The following is a 19,279-nucleotide window of genomic DNA, read 5'->3' as shown; positions in this document are numbered from 1 at the left end:
ATCAATGTCAAAATTGCCAATAAAACAGCCAGGGAATTTATATGTTTCAGCAGTTGCTTCAAAGCAAAACAAAACAAAACAAAACAAAACAAAAACACAAAGAAAACACCCCCCCCTTAAAGGATGTCAAAAATACTCCAGAGTAAAAAAGAAAAAAAATATACAGTTTTCTTTAAGATGAACAAAACTATGTTTTATTTCACTTCTTCATGATCTGCAAGGTCAAAGGGTGAACAAAAGACTCTTCTTTAAAAAGAGGCAGTGAAATGACTCTGCCCCACGGGAGAGGGTCCGTCTATAAACATGACTCATTCTGAAGAAATGAAAGGCAAGTGGAGCTAAGGATAGATAGAAGAGCTTCTCCCTCTCTTTTAGGAACAGGCTCCCTGCACCTGAGGCAGGAAATGCAGTACTGAGGGAGGGAAGCTGCCCTAAACCAAGAATGCTGCCCAGAGACAGTGCTCCTTCCCATTCAAACTTTGGATAAAAAAGACAGTCTTGCTCCCAATTTATTTCCTCCTCTCAACCATTAAAGGGAATGTTTTATGCCCCCTTCTCTCCTGTACCACTGATCCCACTGAGTTTATAGATTGAGATAACCAGTTTTTCTTGCTGCCAGTCTCTTAGTAGCAAGATTGCTGAAATCAATACAATGGAAATACAATTAATTTCATGTAGAATATTTTATTATTACAGTAATTGTTTTCTCTTAAATAAATTGGGCAGTCCAAGCACATTCCTGAGAAATAAATTTCTTTTCCTGCAGTAAAGAAAGGCGTGAAACAAATTCAGAAAGACTTTATTTTATGCTGCAGAGATAAAGGTTTCAACTACCAACCTGTAAAGTATGTATGCTATTGGGAATGACTTTGTATTCAAAACTATCAGCAATTCCTTTCTGAAGGACCTGTGATACTGCCTGGCCTGTCTGCCAGACAGTTCTGTTGTGGGGTGGCCGGGAAATATTTCTCTGGAGGATGACTGCCAGTAATTAAGATTTTCTGAGATGCTCTTTCCTGTTATCTTTGCAGATTTTGAGTCACTGTCTGTAAAGTATTTATGAATGGCCCCTGTTCGTGGCTCTACAAGCAGATGGTGCTTTAGGGAGCCAAGAAGCGGCCGAGCTGTAAAGGCAGAAATATGCTCCCTCTCTTTCTAAAGCAAGAAGAGGGAAGAAAGCACAAACATCAAGAATGTTTATGCTGGAGGCTTTGAAAGGTATGTGAGCTGTAGTGCAAGGCTTCTTGAGGGCACTGATCCGTGTATGCAAGTACTGAAGATGGAGGTATCTGTGGCTCATAGCTTTGTAGCTAAGATTTTCAGCTTCCTTTGATGTATGCCTGTCAGATGTCAAAAATGACCAACAAAAGCCTTCAGGTGCAAAAGTGAAACTACACTTGTATATACCTGCAACTGTGTATACTCATGCATGCTCATAGTGAAACAGCTAAGGAGAAAAAAGAATGATTCTGACTTTCATGTGCCCTTTGTCCAGATGTTCTTGCCATTTCCAACCTGCCCCTAAGGCTGCTTTGAGCCCCCATTCCCACAAGCAATTGCCAAACCCAGTGTGCTTTGACTGATCGCAGTGTTTCTTTTTCCTGCAACTAGATGGCTTTGGATGGGCTTTTTCTTCTCCAGGCCTTGGAGTATTACTGTTAAGAGATGCAGATCTTATTGTTCCATTTTCCCAGATTACAGAATCATAGAATCACAGAAGGTTTGGGTTGAGAGGGACCTTAAAGCCCATACAGTTCCAACACCCCTGCTGTGGTCAGGGACACTTTCCACTAGATTAGGCCACCCAGGGCCCCATCCAGCCTGGCTTGAAAACCTCCAGGGATGGGGCACCCACAGTGCCCCACCTCATGTGTGGAAGCACATCATAGCTGTGATGCAGAAGCAATTAAACATGCCTCAGAAACTGGTTTGGTATCCTCAGCCACCCTTTACAGCCTCAGCTTTTTTTTTTATTTGAACCCATCTCCTTAAGAAATTATGTAAATAGACAGAGTGCTGGTATAAAAGGATGAGATATGCTCATCTCCTTCTTACACTGTGGAAGCATATACAACTCAAACACCAATAGAGAAACAGCATCTATATAACCTGTGGACAAAGTCTGAAGAGTTTGGATCTTTCATTGCTTGCCATTTGTGTCACCAGATGTAGCTCCTTTCTCTGTCTATTAAAGCCACATCCTCCACAATTTTTCTTTAACAGTTTATAATAATCTGTTGCACTACTTCTACAGGCTTTGATATGAGCAAGTACTGCTTTACCTCTGCTCCCACTTTTACTATTCCCACCACCAGACTGAAGAAAAACCTTTCCTTCCAGATGCTTGGATGTAATTATTTCCTGAGTGAATAATATAGGATTCTTCCATGCACTCACATGCACTCACACAAACACACACACATATATGCAGGTGAACAGCATAATTTACAATCAGAAATGAGCCACACTGATTAATTCAGCACCATGTATGTTTTAATCCACCTTCTTCCCCTGCCTCAGAGGGATTCTGATGCGCTGGTTTAGATGATCTAAGTTCAAGTGATAGAATCAGAAAATAAATTGTCATCATTAAATTAAATAGAGCTTTTGTTTTGCCTTTTACTCCACAGAGGATAAATCCACGTTCAACTCAAAAATAAAGGAGCAGAAGCAAAGTCATGTGCAAATAATGAAAGACGTTGCAGACTGTTTGGGAGGGTGGTTCTGGGGACTGGGGAATATGTTCACAGGCATTGTTTGCTGCTGGTATTCACAATGCCCTTTGTCTTCTGCGAATGTTACTGTGATTAAAAACTGGCTCAGCCAAATGAAGTGAATCAGACAGTGCTTGTTTACAGGAATATTTGGAATGCATATATTTTCCATAATTTCTGAAGGCTGACAGTTATGAAACCTCTTCCTTTTACAGAGGGCTTTTGCATCTCTTTTTAGTATTCTTTTACTGAGCAGCTGAAATATGAAGTTATTTCCTCAGCGAGGAAAGCAGCATTCTCCAGCACATGTGCACATTGTTTATAAGAAACACACAGATGAAATAAGGGCATATCTGTCTGGGATATACACCAGGCTTCCTTATTTTCCTTTTACAGAAAATGCCTCAAAGCCAACACAAAAAAGAACAACAAAACAAACAAACAAACAAACAAAAACTGGGGAGATTGAAGACAAGTTTTTTCCCTATTTAACAGGTATCTATAAAGTGAATTCCACAAGAGGGAGCTAGAAAACAAATAATCTCTCATAAAGCAGGCTGTTAAACCTTTCATAGAATGAAGGGGTGGACGTGCTAAGTGTGTCCCTTATCAACCAGAAGAAGTGTCTGAGTAGCTGCTGTTTCGAGTCTCCTTCTATGATGTCTCCTTGTTGTATGGAAACATCAAGTCGTGCTTCAGCGCTTTGTAAAGATTGACAAAGGATTCTGCCCAAGTGTCCTTCTGGTGTCCCTGGGACTGAGCAGCCCTGTAGGCTGTGTAGACCATGGTCAGCACTGTCCTTTCAAAATCTTCTTTCTTGAGGACTCTTGGGTAAGAGGACAGCCTGCTACTCAGCCTGCGGATCTCTGTGATGCTCTTGGGAATAACCTCATTGCAGATGGTGTCAAACTCAGCAGCCTTCCTCAGCGAAGCCAGCTCCTCATCTTTGATGGAGATCCTCTGACCTTTGTCAATGTCAAGCTCAGCTAAAAGAAACTGTCACAAAATCAGAACACAGAAAGGTGTTTATCTTCTGCAAGAGACTCTAGGCAGAGTTAACAGAAATTAACAACATGTCCTTGGGGTTTTGTTATAGGTGAGATGAAGAAAAACCTCACATGCAACTGGCTGAAGCTGGGACAGATCAGAAAGTCTATATGTGAATGTTGGATTCCTCTATTCATCTTTAGGGAAACTAGAGACCAGCTATGGAGAAAGGAGAGAGAAAAGGAAAAAGCAGGTAGTCTTTTGTCCAAAACAGGCATGTGTTGCTGCTGATATCACATGGGATTTAGAGATGAGGGCAGCAACACAACTGGGGAATACCATCTACTCTGACAGAGACAGCAGTGGCTTCCCAGCCCATCTTCCTTTCTTGAACATCCAGTGACAGTTTCTGAAGGTGTAGGATAACTAGATTTGGCCCATGCCCATTCCTCAGTTGGGCTACTTTCCCTTAGCTAATCATACAATGCTGTTCCAGACTGTGTAGTACAATTGTAGTCTCCACTGCTGGGCAAGTGTGGACCTGAATATCTATGAAGATAACAGTCATGCCCTTGAAATTATTTTGCAGTGATTGAAACTGGTTGTTTTAATTGTTTGAACAAGTAATTTGGGACTGAGACTCAGACCAAAGAATTAAAATGCATTGTGTTGTTAATATATGATTATTCTGGAAGAAAGCTACTTTCAGTGGTAAGCTGTTTGCTCTGATTTTCCCTGTCTCTGTCTGTAAGCTAGAACCAACACTTGAAGTACTGCAGGCAGCTGCTGCCTGCTTAAGTACTGAAAGAGCTGAGTTTGGTGTATATATGTCTGTTCTCTCCTTTCTGATGAGGTAGTATATAGGGTTCAGGGTCAGTGGGTTTATGGTTGGGGTGAGTAAAAGTGGCACGAAGACAGGTAATAGATAATCCCATCATATACAGTAACCTCAGACTTAGTTAGCACTTGAGATACCATTTGCTCCCATATACTGAACCTCATAAAGCAGAACCACATCTTCCAGGGAGTTTTGCAGCACTGGATTAAGGAAGGCAGCTGAGGACCTCTTCAACCGTTGAGCAGCTGGGTAAAGCATAGCTGGAAAATAATAATGGGAAAAGAGAAATTCTATACGGTGCCAAACATGGGACTTTTTCAGTAGTTGATGGAGCTAAATAATTGCCTACTGCAAAACCACTATATAGTACAATTTCTCACTGTAAATAAATGGGCCACATGGACTGTTTTGATTGTACCGTGCTGGAGGAAAAGGCCAGCTCTTTGTCTTGTATCCAGTATCCAGCAGAGTGTCATTTATGATCCAGGCCTGGGACTCTGAGACACAGCCTGAAATGTGTGTTCCTCTCCTAGTTCAGCAAGGGGAAAACAATGCTGACCCTAAATACAACCTGTGTTCTTCAGGCCATTCTCCTGCTGTCACAGTTCTAAGACTTTACATTTCTCCTTGTTTCTGCTGTCTAGCAGTTGATCTCTCTGTACTTGATAGCTCCTAGATTACCTCATTTGTCCCCAGTATTTATGTCTGGAAGGAGTGACTCATCCTTTGGAGATGTTTATGTCTCTTCATTAAGCCTGGTACTAGCTTGCACAAGACAGCTATATTCAGTGAGGTGAATCCCAATTTATTATGACCTTAATACTACACAGTCTTAAAGCTAGACACAGTCAACGATCAGATATTTATTCACTGCTTCAAAATGAACTATTGAAATAAGAAAGCAAGCATAAATATATCCCCCGAACCCAGCATACCAGTTGGGAAAAGACTTTGCAGAATCAATGACCTTGATAGTCAGGAGTATAGAAAACATCTGATGTGGTATTACAGACCACTTAAAGGCTTTGAGTTACTATAATTACTGGCCAAGTACTATTTAAAGGTGTAAATTCCTTTTGGAGTTTAGGGGGAAAAATATTTTGTTCAGTGTTATATGCATATGATTTGGATGTTGATGTTTAGGGTTTGCTGGATTTCTTCTAATACCCAGGAAAAGGAAGGCTTTTTTTAAAGCCATGCTTGCATGATTATTGCTGCATTTTCTCATAAGCTTCACTTCTAAACCTTAGCTGTTTTTCAACAGTAACTTAATTTGGAAAACAGTTTAAAAAAGAAAAAAAAGTTTTGGAAGACACTATGATCTCCCTCACTGTCTCCCCTCTCTCTTCTCCATCCCAATATATATATATATATATATATTTACAAGTAACATTTAATAGAACATTCAGCTTATTTTAAATTTCTGAGAAGTTTAATCTCGTCCTCAGTCTACCATATTTTTTCCATGAAATATTTTTACTAGCTCAATTTTATCTTGTTTTGCCAAAGTCCTCATGATGGATTTTGCACACTGTCTGTCGAAAACGTGAATGTTATTTAAAGATCTCTTTGCTGGACATGCAAAATAATTCTGCAGTATCTGTAATTATTTTGTGCAAAAATTGTCCCTGCTCCCTGACCACACAATTCCTCAGATAATTTTCTTCTTTGATTACTGAAGAAGAACAAAAATATGCAGTTCTATCTAAACTCTGTAGCTGAAATGCAGTCCTGTTTCCTGGACTGTTGCCAACTGTTGACTTCGTTAATGTTTGACTTGTTAATGATATTTAAGTTCTAGTAATTCCAGGAGAAAGAAACTAGGCCCTAAGAGATTTACTTAATTAGGACCTTTGCTATCTGGCATATGGAAAATTAATTGGATAATACCAGGAATAAAGTAGTTCATGCTTGACCCAGGAGAGAGTATTTTCGACTTGAGTTAGCTGGGGAATCTAGTATAGGTAAAATAGTTTGTGATATTGCAATAAAAAAAAACTTCAGCTGGATACTACAAACTGTAAATACATAGGTTGCTCTGAAAGTAGTGCCTCCTATTTATTTCTTTGGAAACTACAGCAGATGGAAAGAGCAAAATAACACAATTTGATATAGCAAATTCTCAGCTACAAAACACTATTTTTCAATTTTTGTCACCACCATTAGCTATGTATTTTTGTCAGCTACAAACAAGAGTCTGCATGCCACACCTGTAAAACTTTACACCACCCACTGCCTCACTGTGCTCATCCAGTGTATGGTCTCCATAAACATTTAGCAAGCACTGATGAAGGGCAGTGGTGTCATTTTTTCCACATGGAAGAATTCAATTCTGCAGCTTTGCTTCATCTACACTTCCATGTCAGACACCATTTTGTCAGACTGTCACATGTCATTGCCCTTTGTCACATTGCAATAAAATGTAGGGGAATACTGGTAGAATGTTCAACCTCTACTGCTACACCACCAACATCCGTCTCTGGTGTCATGCTCCAACATAATAAAATAGAAGGCATTACTTTCAGAGCAACCCTTGTAAATCCTGCAGTGATGAGAGTCAGGCAATTTATTAAAACACCTCCAGAGCTAGGTGCTTCATATCAAATCCATGTGAGTTAAGATGAAAACTTCCTTAAGAAACTGAATGGTGCTTGCACTGTATGTGACTAAAAGCCTGAAAGAGTGAATGCATCAAGTAATGGCACAGGTCACAAGTTGACTGAAGGTTCTGCTCTGGATGTGAGTTTGCTTCCTGTAGTGAGACAATTCAGATTTAGTCCATTTGACCCTGTGTTTGGAGGACCATGGGAGGTAGGAAGTGATCAAAAGGACAGGCATCACCTAGGGCAGTTCTTCGCCTGGCAATTAGTATGCCCTGTGTTGGTAGCAACCTCCTCCCTAGCATCCTCCCTATGGCCTTCCTGCTCTTGGAGAAGAGAATTCAGCTATCCAACAGTTTGGGTTTCATAGAATCATAGAATTGTTTGAGTTGGAAGGGACCCTCAAAGGCCATCTTGTCCAACTCCCCTGCAATGAACAGGGACACCCACAGCTAGATCAAGGTGCTTGGAGCCCGATCCAGCCTGACCTTGAGTGTCTCCAGAGATGAGGCACCCACTATCTCTCTGAGCAACCTATTACAGTGCCTCACCACCCCTGACCCAGCCAAACTGGCTAGTCACTGACAAGCAGGGCTATCCAGATATTTTGCTGCTGTTCTATCATTGCTGTTCATCCCTCTTGCTGAGAGCTCTGCTGAGACATCCTAGAGCTATTTCATCCTTCATTATTGGCAGTTGAGGAATGCAAGCGAGTGTTTGCGAAGCACTTGAAACTTTGAGTACTAATTGCCGAGTAATTAAAACTTTTATCACTGGGCAATTAAATTTCTAATTACTAAGCAGCTGGCAGAAATCCAGCCCATAATGATGACGATTCATTTTTATATCTTTTATATGCCCTTTCATAGCCCCAGAGTGCAAAGTACCTATACATACGCAGACGGATTACATCTAAAACATTCCATGAGCCATGGACTATCTGTCTGTGGCACCTAGTTTTGGTGCTGTTATGCTTATAATCATCATACTTATCTCTCTTAGCTTTCAGGCCAAGTGCAGATTCCTACCAGAGACCTTGGCAGGAAGACTTCAGATTCAGCCCATCACCACACGAACAGAAATGCCTAACTTAAGCAATCCTCAGGCTACTGAATAATGTATTATTGACTGAGCACTGACCTACTTACAGAATCACAGGTAACATCACGGAAGGCAGCTGGGTTTTCCTAACCAGCTGTTCCCAGGATAACATGGATTAGGTTAGGAGATTCAAACAGACTCAGGCCTGAGCTGCTGTGTTGTGAGAAAGGGCTTTGTATGCATATCAGAACCATACCTCTATAGTGGTCAGATTAGCACTGACTCCCTGATCTCATTATCTTGTTCCCACAGCATATTAAACTTTGTTACCGTTCTTGCAAACTCTACTCAGAAACTCTTTCTGAACTCATTTGTATTTGTCATGGTGATCTGATTTTCCTGCTCCACGTTTTATTTTATTCCTTCTCTTTCTCTCTCTTCCTGCGCAGTATTAAATCCTTCTACTGCCTCTCCCTCCACCATCCTCTTCATGAATTCACAAATTCCTCAGAGACCAAGTGAGTATTTAGAGCCAGTGCTCTCTGACTTTTGTCACACTAATATAACACTCTTATAAGTTTAGCACAAAAACTGAGACAGGGAAAGATTTGCTGCGAGTTTCTGCATTTGGTGATTGCAAGTTCCACTTTAAATTCTTCTGCTGACCTTACTTCCACCCTCATCTACTTCCAGATCTGAGACAATTTAGATGAGCCATGTCAATGAATAGCAGAATAGCTACTGCCTCTTTTCTTCACTGAAACAGTTACAATTTCTTAGCCATTTTCTTCTCCTTGTCGTAGAAAGATGCAGACCAATGTGCATCACTTTGTGGTGATGATACAGATGATTCATTTCAGTGGCTATGAATATCTGAAGAGAAGAGATCCCTGATCAGTGCTGATAGAGAAGCCCCAACCAAGAGCTGCAATGGAGAAGCTTCTGATTTATTGTTTTTAGTTCTATTGCAAATGTACTGAGTGATCTCCAACTGAGTTATGGGTACTCCTCTGCAAAGACTGAGTGGTCACATAATAAAAAGTATATCAAGTATGAAGATGAGGTGGAACAAAAAGGGTTTGATTAATCAATCTTATTGAAAGCATTTTCAATTACATGAGGGCCGCTCTGAAAATAATGCCTCTTATTTTATTATATTGGCCAAGATGCCAGAGGTAGTTAGTTGTTGTTGGTATGGAAGTATAGGTTGAATCTTTCCACAAGTATTCCATTATATTTTGTTGCCATGTGACAGATGGCAGTAGAAGGGCAATCTGACAAATTGTGTCTGATATGGAAGTGTGGATGACCGAAAGGTGTGGAACTGAATTCCTCTTTCTGGAAAAAATGGCACCCAGTGACATCCATTAACACTTGCTGAATGTTTAGAGAAACCAAACAGTGGATGTGAGCATGGTGAGATGGTGGGTGGTGCATTTCAGCAGTGGCAACACAACTGTGGGTTACCTCCTCTGGTGCAGATTTTTCTGAGTGCATCATGCAAGCTCTGTTCATAGCTGGTGAAAATGCATAGCTAATGGTGGTGACAAAATTGGAAAATAGTGTTTTGTAGCTGAGAATTTGCTCTTTCAAATAATGTCATTGTGCTCTTGTATTTGTTGTAGTTTTCATGGAAATGAATAGGAGGCATTGCTTTCAGAGCAACCTACCTAAATCTGTGTACTAACAGGCCTGTTTTCCTTAAAATCCCTTCTTCAGAGAGTTCTTAGGAGTATTTCTGGATCTGAACATTCTCATTGCTCACTGAGGCCTCAAGGGAGTAGAAAGATGGGAGCAGTGTCTGAACATGGCCACTTGCTCCCAAGCCTGACCTGGAGTGGCCTCATCCTGTGCCCAGGAGTGTGCTACTGCATGGGCTTGGAGCTGGTGCTCAGCCAACAAGTCTAGTCTTGAAAGTAGCTGAAAGTGATCTCAAAAAATAGTGAAGGACTACCAATCTTCTTCCCCACTGCTGCCTGCAGGAGTGTAGCCACTCTTGCATGACTGCTAACTCAACTCCACTTCTCCTTAAGGACTATCCAGGTTTCTAAACAACAGCCAAGGGTTTGCCAACTAATTGTCCTGCTTCTAACTATTTAGCTCACAGCAGCTTTGAGATTTCTTTATTGTTTAAATGTGACATCAAGTCTGGAGGTGTCAATAGATCGAAAGCTGGGGAAAGCTGGGGAGGGCTTCTTACAAGGGCAGGTAGCAACAGGACAAGGGGAAACTGCTTTAAACTGGAAGAGGGTAGATTTAGATTAGATATTAGGAAGAAATTATTTACCGTGATGATGGTGAGACACTGGAACAGATTCTCCAGCAAGACTGTGGATGCCCCATCCCTGGAGGCATTCAAGGCCAGGCTGGATGGGGCTTTAAACAACCTGGTCTAGAGAGAAGTGTCCCTGCTTATAGCAGGGGGGTTAGAATTAGATTTTTTTAAAGGTCCCTTCCAACCCAAACCATTCTATAATTCTATGATTTGTTTTAAAGATGCTTTCATTTTTCTTAAGAACTGTGCCATAATTTTCCGGACCTCATTAGCCATATACTAAACATTTATTACTGTCATAGAATCATTAGAATCATAGAATCATCTAGTTCCACTGGTTAGTTGTGAGAAATTGCTACACGCTTGGTGGTACATCCAGCTTGACCCCTCACAGCAAAAATTTCCCTTTCTTGTCTAGAGCTTTTGAAGCTTTCTTGCCTAAAGCTTTTGAAGGTCTAAAAGCCTAAAGCTTTCCAGGCCTCAACAAAAGGAAGTTAATGCATCCCAAATCATAATTACAGCAATTTTTCTTTATTTATTATTTTTATTTTTTGTTCTGCTTTATGACAAGCTTGGAGAAACACAGCATTTGAATTATATTCCAGTTGTAGTCTAAAAATCACACAATTGGAAAAAAGAATGAAAAAATCTGTGCCTTACTCAGTCTTTTTCCTTTTTTTTCTTTTTCTTGTTCTTTTTCTTGTTCTTTTTCTTGTTCTTTTTCTTTTTCTTTTTCTTTTTTTTTTTTTTTTTTTAATGCAACCTTCTACAAAATTAAAAAAAAAATCAGTGCTTAACACTTTTAAGCTTGTTGTTGATCAGCATGGAGCACATGCTGGTTCCATTAGGGAGACGAAAATTTTCTTGGTGTCATGGTATTTTTGTCTAATCTGTTTGGGATTTGCACTAAATGAATCTCAGCACACCCAGAGGATCCTGTCAGAGAAGATATTTGTTGGTAACCTGTTAGATGATTTTCTCCTTTCTTCCTTATTCAAGAGAATTTCAAGTATTTTGCAGAGCAACTGATCTGAACACTGCCCACAGGGTGATTGTATAGGCAGACAGTAGCCATTATAACATCACATAAAAATTATTTGTAATCTAGACTGGTTGAACTTGTGTAGGTTGCAGCACATTTCCTTGGGTCTTAGGGCAAATATCAGACATGCTTGCAAGAGGATTTTCTTTAAGAGTGTATGGGAAGTATTGCTTTGATATTGATCCCCACATTTTTTCTTGACCATACACTGCAGAGAAGAGTAAATGAGTATTGAAGTCTGCATACCCTTTAGGAAAGCTTTTTGTTTCACGTTTCTCTTTGATCACTGCACTTACGAGAGTTTGTAATCAAATCAGAGTATATTTTGTACATAAACAGGTTTAATTTGGGCTGAGTTTCTCCATTGCTAGAGTAACAACTCACTATCAGAAATTAACTGCCTCAGACTCTGAAATTTGTGCCTTTACTTTCCTACAGTCATTCAAAGTCACTGAATATTTTGTTGCCCTGAGAAACTACCTGGTCTGGCTGTGGGGCAGACCTTGATTCCAAAAGAATTACTTCCTCCATAGTGGAGTGGTGTTAGCCTGTGAGAGTTCTGTGGGAGGCAGCAAAAGTTGTGCTGTAGTCCACTGAATGTAGAGTATTATTAAGTAATGAGCAGGTCTATGTGCAATAACTTCAACCATCTTTATTTCTTGCTTGACTTTGTCCCCAGAAGGATCTATGTAAGATGTTTAAGGTGTCCTGGGTCTATGGTCTCACCTGGGACAGGGCTAGAGTTTTAGCTGGCCAGCATTGCAATGGAGTGTGCTCAGGCACAGTTTCTTTACACTTTCAGACATTTTGCCTTCCTGCATCAAAATTACTGTATTAGAAATAATTGAATACTTTGCAGGAGAAATAAAATGAATGGGAATCTGGAGAAAGAATAAGAAGAACAGAAAGAAAGGAAGCACATACAAAATAAATAAATAACAATTTTTAAAAAAATAAAAAGACAAGGAAAGCCACAGTAGTGCTATTAGGCCAGCTTCTGAAATCTGTATATGGAATTGCAGTTACTTACACAAGCAGCTCCCATGACAACAAGTGCTATGCAAAGACTTGTGCATTCCAGCTTTAATACATTAAAATCTCTATTATTGGGACATGAAATCCCAGTGCCCCTCAGAAGAGCACAGTAGTGAGATGGAGAAGACATTTTAATTACAAAGCAAGATGAACTAGCACATTTTTAAAAGCAACTACCAAGAGAATTTTCGTCTTTGTACTTTTAGCTCCATATTGCTGGTATATTAGCTCCTAAGAATGAAATCTAAAATGAAAATGATCTCTTCTTTTTTTATTTCTTTTTTTCTGCCTGTTGGCTAGAAGTGAGAACAGGCATTTATTTCCTCTTCAGTTATAAATTGAAGGTTAAAAAGAAAAAGGCTCCATCCTGAAAGTCTGACAGTTGTCAATATAGATATAAAGAGATCTCCCTATGAAAAACAGCAACAGCCAACACAATTTTTAGGAAAAAAAAAAAGTTAAAAAATCTTAGAATTAATGACAAGTTGTATATAATTCCATAGTTAATGACCTAATCAGTTCTTTCAAAGTTACACTTCATTATTTTATCTCCTTTTTTAAAAAAGATACATTTTCTAAATGGGTGTCTTAATTCCATACAGTAGGATCCAACCTACCTTATACTTCTACATTTCATAAATATCCTGTGATATATTACTTTAAACTATATGAGACTAGGCTAGACTAAATTAGATTAAATTATTTTAGATTGTGTATAGCGAAGTTCCTACATTAAACAAAGCTAGTAGCCTTTCTAGTCACTAAGCATGAGGAGGAAATTTAAAGGGGTATTAAAAACATCAAAAAACTTCTATTTACAGTAATGCATACTACTGGAGAAGGAAATAGTCCATCTGAGCCTGCACTTGTGAGAGTAGTAGTTTATTTTTTATAGTTTGTGTAAATGGTTTGTAATATTTGACTAGCATCAACCAACTGAAAGGGTCTCAAAATTTATTTCCTCACATGGGATTTCCATTACACAGCATTTTCACTTGTTCCCAGCCTGGAGAAATGTATGCTGTGCTATTTATTTTTACCTTGGTCATGAAGAGGGGATCCCTGCCTGGAATTATTTATGCTCACAAAATCTTGCAGATGTCCCAAATAAGCTTTTAATATGCTGGAGGAAAGCTGCTGAAGCTGAGATGAAGAGAAAAAATATACACAGAGAAACTGAATGAGAGAAATGAAATGTTTTGTACTTCAGTTTACTGACATAGTTCAGGAACTGGAGATAGGCTGTAGTGGACAGTATAGTATATGAGTGAAACACAGCAATAAAGACAATACTAACCCTGTTGCACAGACCTAACAAAGAGGCAATAAGATATTTTCCCACCTCAGGTAAAGGTGGGAAACAAACTAATGCTTTATATTTCCATTCTCACTGTAGGACCATCTGTCCTTCCCTGTTTGCATAACAGTGCTGTCCAGAACTTCTCTCCAAGTGCCTTGTGCAATGTGAAAGCAGAAAACAATCTTCATCCATTTAAAAATGCTTTAAATGAGAGGATATAATGATGAACTTCCAAAGAGAAGGAGGGAGGCAAAAGTGCAGCTAGGCTCCGGTGTTAAAGGGTTGAGAAGCATCTTTTTGTACTTTCTTTTTCAGTCAGGTTCCTTTGATTTCCAGTCAGGAATGGGTGATTGTATGGTTATGCTTTTGCTCAGGCTGAGCTCAGCCCAGCTACAGCTGCAATGAGCAGCCCCATGTGCCTGCCTCCAGCCATGCTCTCCCTCCTTTCCTTTGGGCCAACTCTGCTTTGTGCAGTCGCACAGTGAGCCAAGCCAGGAATCTGGCTGGTTGTGAATGAATGCTGAAAGAAGAAGAAAAAAAGGAAAAAAAAAAGTGTGGTAGCTTTTTAGCTCCCTTATTCCCCTTCACAGCTGCTCTGCCAGCAGTGCTCCTCCTTGTGAGCAACTCCCAGTGTAATTTGTGGTCCAACAGATCTTAGGATATTTGGTGATGATTCCAGCTCTCAAATGATGTAAGGGTGGGTGGTAGCTCTGGTTAAGAAAAGCAGAGGACCTATCCTTGATCTAGCCGTCAAGTTCATGTGCTCATTTAGAGAATGGCCAACTCATTTAGTGCAGTTGCTTCTGCCAGAGATGAGGATAGGCTGCAGGACAACAGGCTGCCAACCATTTCCTTCTCTTCTAGGCTTATACTCCCCTTATCTTTTAAGAGAGTAAATTTGACAGGAATAAAGAATATCTCAAATTTATTCCAAGCCTGAATGCTGAGAAAGGAATCACACAGAATCACAGAATGGCCAGGGTTGGAAGGGACCTCAAGGATCATGAATCTCCAACCCCCCCACCACATGCAGGGCCACCAACCTTCCCACCTAACGCTAGACCAGGCTGCCCAGGCCCCATTCAGTCTGGCCTTGAAAACTTCCAGGGACGGGGCATCCACAACCTCTCTGGGCAGCCTGTTCCAGCACCTCACCACTCTCTCTGTAAAGAACTTCCCCCTGACGTCCAACCTAAATCTCCCCTCCCTCAACTTAAAACCATTTCCCCTCGTCCTGCAGTTATCAACCTTTTCAAAGAGTTGATTCCCCTCCTGTTTGTAGGCTCCCTTTAGGTACTGAAAGGCTGCAATGAGGTCACCCCGCAGCCTTCTTTTCTCCAGGCTGAACAAGCCCAGCTCCCTCAGCCTGCCTTTGTAGGGGAGGTGCTCCAGTCCCCTGATCATCTTTGTGGCACTCTTCTGGACCCAATCAAACATCCAATCTGAACCACAGATCAAGCAGGGAGCAGTATGGGTTTTGTCACAATCATGAACTACAGCTCAGTATCTTCAGTGGAATTACTTATTGCTGTTGTTGACTAATTTCATAAAATGTCTATACAGAAAGTAGAAATAATATCTGGGTTATCAGTTAGACAGCGAGTACTACACAGATTTAGAAGCTCTCTTTGAGATTAGCCTGCATTTTCAACTCAGAGAATGGCAGTCCCCTACTACGTGCTAACAGGAGAATTAACAGATTTCTGTCTCCTGGTGCCTTTCAGTTCACCCATCATTCTTATCTGCAGTAATGAAACACAATGCACTGGACCTATAGTAAATAAAGGTCACTGCATGAAAGTCTATGCAGGTGGCCAAACTGAAAAATAAATGGACTTTCTGACTTTAAATCTATGGCCATATGCTTATCTGCAGAATAAAGAAAACAATGAAGGATTCTTGCTGCTGTTGATTGGGTTGTCCTGTGGTGAAGCATACTGTGGGAACTGCTCCACGGAGGTCATGGAGCTGTTAGCTGAGGTAAAGAGAAACAGTAGAAAAGATGCAGTCCTTGAAATTATTCATTTAAGCCATTTGTGAATACCTTCAACTAGCAGGTAGCATATACTTGTCAATCTAGGAACTGCTATTAAGCTGATAACAAAATATTTATTATTCAAATTGTGCATGAACTTCTCACCCATATATAGTTGCAAACATGCAAAATAATTCCTCGGATTATTTATCAGTATCACAGCTCAAAACTGATGACAAATAAACATTAAAATTTTCATCAGTTCTCCCTCAGATTAGATTAAATCAAAATTTTCTTCCCCCTTCCTTCAAGTCTTCATCCAAACTCCCTAGTAGGAGGAGAATACATAAATCTCATTTGTCTGCTTCCTCTGCTTTAGGATTTTACTTTTTCTCAAAAACAGTGAAACTCCAGCTGTCTTTCCAGCTGTTCATTGAGCTCCAGATGTCAGTGCACCTGCTGATGATTTTCTTAATGACATGAATATGAGCTGAATTGTATAAATCAGCATTGCCCAATAAACAAAAAACAAAAGAAGTCCTTTCCACGAAGAAGTGAATTATTTCTGAGGATAATGTATTTTCAAAGCATTGTGTGTTTCCTAGCAGTGAAGATAAAGGAAGGAAGTCTGAGAAAGTAGCTGAGAGCTGAAGGTGCATTCACATTACGTTTCTGAGTTGGACTGGTACATCTGTACAGCTGTTTTGTGACCTGAGCAGAATATGAGGGGTGAAAATCCATGCTGTATCCCTGGCTAAGAGGCAGGGAGATAACATATTTCTTCAGAAGTAGTGTGGGAGGATCAAAGTGAGAAGGAGTTAGTCCTGCTAAGTTCAGACGTGCACTCATTTCTGGGCCCCACTGTGTTATTTTCTGCATTTCCATAAAAATAATACTAAAAATTAATGGAACTCAAATATAATCATCCACAAAAAAACACTGGTAGATTTCAATGTGCAGAAGCAATGATGGGCCAGAATTTCATCAGTCTCCGTATTGTCAGAAATACATCAAAGAAATTTCAAGGATAAATACAAGATGAATTAATTTTATAGCTGCCTCCCCAACTTCACAAACACACAAATGAGATTTCCTCCTTTCAGAGTTGATATTTCATGCTGCTAAAATTTGAATGTTCCTAGATCTTTCAGGTTTCATAATTTGCCAAAATAAAGCCAAGACAGATATACAACTGGATTCCTCATTAAATGCAGAAAGCCCAGCCAGAACCCCAAGTACAGCAAATTACTAAAGGCAGCTGTACAACAAAGATTAGGTCCTCAAATGACCTGAGCTACCACCACTAGCCCTGTGATTCTGCCGTATGGACAGCCAGGTCACAGAGAGCCCTGTGCTGTGAAAGGTGTGTTTAGGATCAGTGTGAATAGAAAGTTTTTATGATGGAATAACTGCTTCAGAGATAAGGGAAGAGCCACTGATGTCACCTGTCTGGACTTTAGTAAAGCCTTTGACATGATCTCCAATTACATTCTTCTCTCCGAATTGGAAATATATGGATCTGATGGGTGAACTGTTCAATGGATGAGGAACTGGTTGCGAGATCATACCCAAAGAGTGGTGGTTAATGGCTCAATGTTCAGATGGAGATCAGTGGCAAGTGGTGTCCATCAGGGGTCACTACTGGGACTGGTGCTCTTTAACATCTTCATCGATGACACTGATAGTGGGATTGAGTGCACTTTCTGCAAGTTTGTGGATGACACCAAGCTATGTGGTGCAGCTGACATGCCCGAGGGATGGGATGCTATATGGAGATACCTTTGTGGGCTCAAGAAGTGGGCCCGGGAGTGCAAGATCTGGGTTGTGGCAACTTCCACTATCAGTACAGGCTGGAGGATATAAGGATAGAGCACAGTCCTGCCTAAAAGAACCTGAGGGTACTGGTGCATGGCGAGCTGAGCATGAGCCAGCAATGTGCTCTAAGCCCAGAAAGCCAACTGTATCTTAGGCTGCATCTGAAGAAATGTGGCCAGCAGGGCGAGGGAGATGATCCTGCCCCTCTGCTCTGCGCTGGTGAGACCTCACCAGGAGTACTGCATCCAGATGTGGAGTCCTCAGTACAGAAGAGATGTAGACCTGTTGGAATGCTACCAGAGCAGGGCCACAAAAATGAGGGATGGAACACCTCCCCTGTGAGGACAGGTTGAGAGAGCTGGAGCTGTTCAGCCTGGAGAAGAAAAGGCTCCAAGGAATAGTCAGGGTGGTGAGGCACCAGAACAGGCTGCCCAGATGCCCCTTCCCAGAAGACACCCAAGGTCAGTCTAAATGGGGCTCTGGACAACCTGATTTACCTGTGAGTGTCACTGTTCATTGCAGGGGAGTTGGACTTGGTGGCCCTTAAGAGTCTGTTCCATCTCAAATGATTCTCTAATTCTATAAGGTTAGATCCAGGCTTCCAGAAATCTTACCGCCAACAAAATTGCTTCTTCCAAGGACCTAAAAAGTATTAAACATTTCTCCTGAAATTGGTGAAAATTTAAAACTCTACAGCTTCTGCTATTCCATTTCCTGTCACTTACAAATGGCATCACTCAATGGTGCCCAGGCAAGAAGACCCTACCAATTTGTCTCAAATATTTGTTTCAGAGCTTTTCTTCCTTTCCATATAATATGTCCTAGAGTCTTTTGAGCTGAACTTATAAAATGGAATTTTGCTTCCAGGAAAATAGTCTAAATAAGTTTTTAAGGAAAAAATGCTAATGATCTCATGTTCTTTCTTTGGAAGAATGAAATTGGATAAAGGCAGGAAGACTTGACATCTAGCATGTTGCTGACTGAAACCAGCTGGGAGTTTAATTATTCTTAGGTTTAACTCTTCTGTGTAGGGGAATGGGAAAAGAAGACATGACTGTAGAGTGTATAGAAGTTATTGTACTTACATTGTGAATATCAACATGCTTTTACCCAGATTTGGTCTTTCTTCTCACTAATTTGAAATCTTCAAAGATTTCATAATGGAATGTGCTTGCTTAGAATAGCTTTTACCAGTAGGTATACACATAGTGGATTGGCACTTTTAGGTGATTCTGACTCTTTTGTCTTGTGACTAGAGAAACACTCTTTGCAAAAACCAAATTTCATCATGTGATAATTCTGCATGACACTTCTTCCTCAGCTTAGTGGTAGTGAAGGGATGCTGAGAGAGATCATCAAGATCTGAGTACGTGATTGATATTCATCTTATGCTATCATAACATAACATAATGACTGTGTTATTATTGATCTGGATTGTAGGCGAGAGGCAATTGTTGTTTCAGGTACTGGAACACACACTACACATAAAACAAACTAATCGTTTATGGTGTTAGGTTGACATTTAGCATGACTGTCAAATGAGGTAGGGAGAGCTTGGCCTTGTATTTTTATTTCTAAATAGGAGCCCCAGTACTCTTTAAATTCTGTTGACCTGTTTTGACCTCTAAGCATAGATATTAAGGAAGAAGAATGCAAA

The 19,279-nt window shown here is 40.4% G+C and overlaps 1 protein-coding gene across 1 annotated transcript in view; it reads right to left on the bottom strand.

Moving 5' to 3' along the window:
• Window positions 1-563: 563 nt before the first annotated feature.
• Window positions 564-19,279, bottom strand: part of FAM180A (family with sequence similarity 180 member A) — a 30,932-nt gene continuing 12,216 nt past the window's right edge. The window contains exons 2-3 of the mRNA XM_031589813.2: window positions 4,699-4,799; window positions 564-3,710 (exon numbers count right to left, since the gene is read on the bottom strand). Coding sequence (XP_031445673.1) covers window positions 3,369-3,710; window positions 4,699-4,799 — 443 coding nt within the window. The 3' untranslated portion in view covers window positions 564-3,368. The remainder of the gene's footprint in view (window positions 3,711-4,698; window positions 4,800-19,279) is intronic.

The sequence above is a fragment of the Phasianus colchicus genome, chromosome 1, assembly GCF_987193195.1.
Source record: "Phasianus colchicus chromosome 1, bPhaCol1.hap1.1, whole genome shotgun sequence".
NCBI classification, from domain to species: Eukaryota; Metazoa; Chordata; class Aves; order Galliformes; family Phasianidae; genus Phasianus; species Phasianus colchicus.
The sequence above is the reverse complement of the archived record's forward strand: the minus strand, read 5'-3'. Positions and strand labels throughout refer to the sequence as shown.